This window comes from Cricetulus griseus, chromosome 8, assembly GCF_003668045.3.
Source record: "Cricetulus griseus strain 17A/GY chromosome 8, alternate assembly CriGri-PICRH-1.0, whole genome shotgun sequence".
NCBI classification, from domain to species: domain Eukaryota; kingdom Metazoa; phylum Chordata; class Mammalia; order Rodentia; family Cricetidae; genus Cricetulus; species Cricetulus griseus.
In genome coordinates, this window is record NC_048601.1 from 77,626,449 (window position 1) to 77,629,935 (window position 3,487).

General features: G+C 48.3%; 1 protein-coding gene across 1 annotated transcript; it reads left to right on the forward strand.

Annotated features, from left to right (window-relative positions):
- Positions 1-1,002: 1,002 nt before the first annotated feature.
- On the forward strand, positions 1,003-2,842 carry LOC118237737 (sperm motility kinase-like). The gene has a single exon (XM_035449050.1). The coding sequence runs from the start codon at positions 1,220-1,222 to the stop codon at positions 2,840-2,842; it is 1,623 nt and encodes a 540-aa protein (XP_035304941.1). The 5' UTR covers positions 1,003-1,219.
- Positions 2,843-3,487: the final 645 nt, after the last annotated feature.

Consider the following 3,487-nt stretch of genomic DNA (forward strand, 5'->3'; position numbering starts at 1 on the left):
GCTCTTATATAAGGTGTATCAGCTGACACTGCAGGGCTCTCCTCAGGCTTGGCACAGCTATTTGGATCATGTCTGATTGTGGGGTGTTAGTGTGTGTGTGTGTGTGTGTGTGTGTGTGTGTGTGTGTGTGTGTGAGAGAGAGAGAGAGAGAGAGAGAGAGAGAGAGAGAGGTATTTTTGTGTGTGTGTGTAGTTTATGTGTAGTGTGTGTATAAATAAATACATATCTGTGTTCTGCAAGGTCCCTGTTGAAACTGTAATCCTAAAACAACTCTATTAACAAATGGGGACTCAGGAGCATTAAAGACTTGTCACACAGTAGAAGAGGTGGCCTTTAAGAAATGGCTTCATAGGCTGAGTTCATGATTTTACTTGATCATGGGGGAATACATACAAAGTACCAGTTAGAGTAGAGAGCAGTCCTGTTACACTCAGTCACCTGGTTCTTGATCTTATTTTGCTAATGTCCAGATACACAACCAACTAATTTCCGTTGTTTATAAGTGACATAACTAAGTCATTTTGTTTGAGAGAATAAGGGCCCAGGCTGCCAGGATATAGCTCCATCTCCGACACCTCTTGTTTTAGGGTACTGGCTGACAAATATTTTCTTGATCATTTTGAATGTATCAGACCGCTGGGCTTCCTTGGGAAGTTTCAGGTCTAAGGGGTATCATATGATGAATGATGTCATCTTTAAGCACCACAGATGTTAGTCCCAAGCCCTGGGATGTCACAGAACACAGGATTTTGTCACTACATCCTAATGTTTTCAGGAGCTGCCTCCTCTCTGAGTGAATGCTCCCGAGCCATCTCTCCACCCAGTAACACTGGGTTTTGGGGTATCTGTTGTCTTGGCAACTGTTCTTGCTTCTGGTTTTATTAGAGTCTTGTCTCTGAGTGTTGGGTACAGGTAGAGGATCATGGTCCTCCCCAATGTTGGCTTTTAGCTTCTGTGACCTTTATTTACTTCTATGAGTTTCCGGTTGATACCTGCCAACCCTATTGGTGTCATATTCTGTACTCCAATGCTGTGGAAGGTGCTTTCTTCTCCTTGTGAGCATTAAGGACCTGGTTAGGTTTTCTGCAATGTCTCTGAGTATCTTTCTTTGGGACATAGGAATTATCAGCTATCACCATTCTCCTGGGCCCGATATGAACCTTTTCTTTCAACTTCCCCATTGTGAATTTGGTTCTAGCCAGTCAACAAGGATTTGATCATGGAGCAAGGCAGGGAGGTCTGCTACTCCTGTGAGGAGTCCTTCATGACTGACGATAAGATGATGATGAGTGTAGGCCACGGTCATTTTTCTGAAATGAAACTGGCCTTCCATGTTCCTACTGTAACCTGTGTGGCTGTAAAAGTTCTTCGAATGAAGAAGAAGAACGCCTCTCTTGTTGAAGTCAGCATTATGAAATCTCTCCAGCATCCGGACATTATTAAGTTGTTTGGTATGGTCCAATCAAGAGACACCACCTACTTAATGATGGAGCACACATCACAGGGAGATCTTCGGCACATTCTGGAACTGGGGTCCTTACAGGAGAGCGAGGCACGAAGGCTCTTTACCCAGATTCTCCTTGCAATGCAGTACTGCCATGTTAACCATATTGCGCATCGAGACATTAAGGCCAATAACATACTACTCAACTGCAGGGGTAATGCCAAACTTTCTGGGTTTGACCTTGCTGCTAAAGTGACCCCAGGGCAGAAGCTGAGGGATTTCTGCGGCACTCTGCTCTACTGTGCCCCGGAACTGTTGTTAGAGAAGGCCTATGATGGCTGCGCCGCAGATATATGGAGTTTAGGTGTCCTCCTCTTCCTCATGGTGGTAGGGCGCTTTCCCTTCCAGGATAGCTCTTCTGAAGGTGTTAGGCGTCAAATCCTGGCTGCAAACGTAAGAATACCTGAACACGTTTCCAGAGATATTTTCAATGTCATTGTCAAAATGCTGATGATCAAGCCACACAGGAGGCCCACCGTTGACCAAATCCTGATGTGCCCCATGATAAGGGAGGGCAAGCCACATTCACCACCTATGTCTACACAGAAACACCCTGGCACCGTGAGCCGTGGCATTGTCAGCACCATGACAGTCATGGGGTATAAGTCTGAAGAAATCATTGATTCTCTGAGAGACCAAAAGTACAACCAGGTGATGGCCACTTACCCGATTCTCCAACACCAGTCTCCTGGGGGAGACTGCGGCCTTGAAGCAACAAACATCAAGGAAGTGTCTGTAACAAAGGAGGTGACCATAACCAAGGAAGCAGCCATAATACAAGACCCAACCATAACCCAGGAAGAGGACATGGCACATGAAGTGACCATGACTCTGGAGAAGACCACGACAAAGGAAATGACCATGGATGATGGAGTGAGCATGACTCAGACTGAGTCCATCACAGAGGAAGAGACCATCATAAAGCATGAAGATATCATTCTGGAAGCAACGATCACTATGGAAGAGACAGTGGCCCAGTTAAGGACCCTGACTCAGGAACGCACCATCACACAGGAGGAGGCCATCACCCATGGCCAGCCTGAGGATGCTCTGACTCAGGAACGCACCATCACACAGGAGGAGGCCATCACCCATGGCCAGCCTGAGGATGCTGGCCCAGCTTCCTCTGGAAACAGGAGGCGCTCAGGCTGGAAGAGGGCTAAGAAAATCATGGTCAACTGCCTCAGACACATGTGCTGCTGCTGCCTGCCACCTGCCAAGAGAAGACAGGACTCCTGCAAGACCCTGGCTCCAAAGACACGGGATCCTGCAGTCACCCACAGATCCAGGTGGGGCAAATATCCTCTCTATTCGTTCTTTTCCTGCTCTCCTTTGTGACAGAGGATGGCTGTGCCCAATTGTGGCATCCTTGTGAACTTAACAACCTGTCCCTACAGAAAGAACAATCCCAGAGGATGCCTTCAAGTGTGACCTTGGGCTTGTTGAGCTACAATTGGACAGCACAGATGCTGATCAGAGTAGGGAGAGCAGGAGATGGGGGCATGGGCAAAGGAAGCAGAGATTCCTTGGAGGACCAGTGGGCTGCTTAGATGATTCAGGGCCATCACAGTAAGTTCTCTGTGTCCAAAGTCACTAAGGTTCTCCTTCCTGTGCCTTTCTACTTCGTAGTTCTGAAGAGGTCCAGCCCCAGCTCCATGGCTTGTGAGCCACGGGTTGGGGACTGGTCTGGCTGAGATGTGGACAGCCCCTACAGAAGCCAGGCCAGATGTCCAGGAGGCAGTGTCCACAGGCTCCTCCTGCAAAGGAAGAACAGCTGTCCACCCCAGCTCAGCTCTCATCAGGTAAAATCCCTGGCAGAAGGGGCAGGCTTTCCATGGTGTCTTGTTCAGAGGGCAGGGCAGAGTTCCTAAGGTGGCTGAGGCGGTCTTGTGGAACAAAAATAGCCCCTTGCCCTCTCCCCTACCTGGGAAAATAAACATCACATACTGCCCTCTGGGTAATGACTGTCCTTTGCTCCCTGTT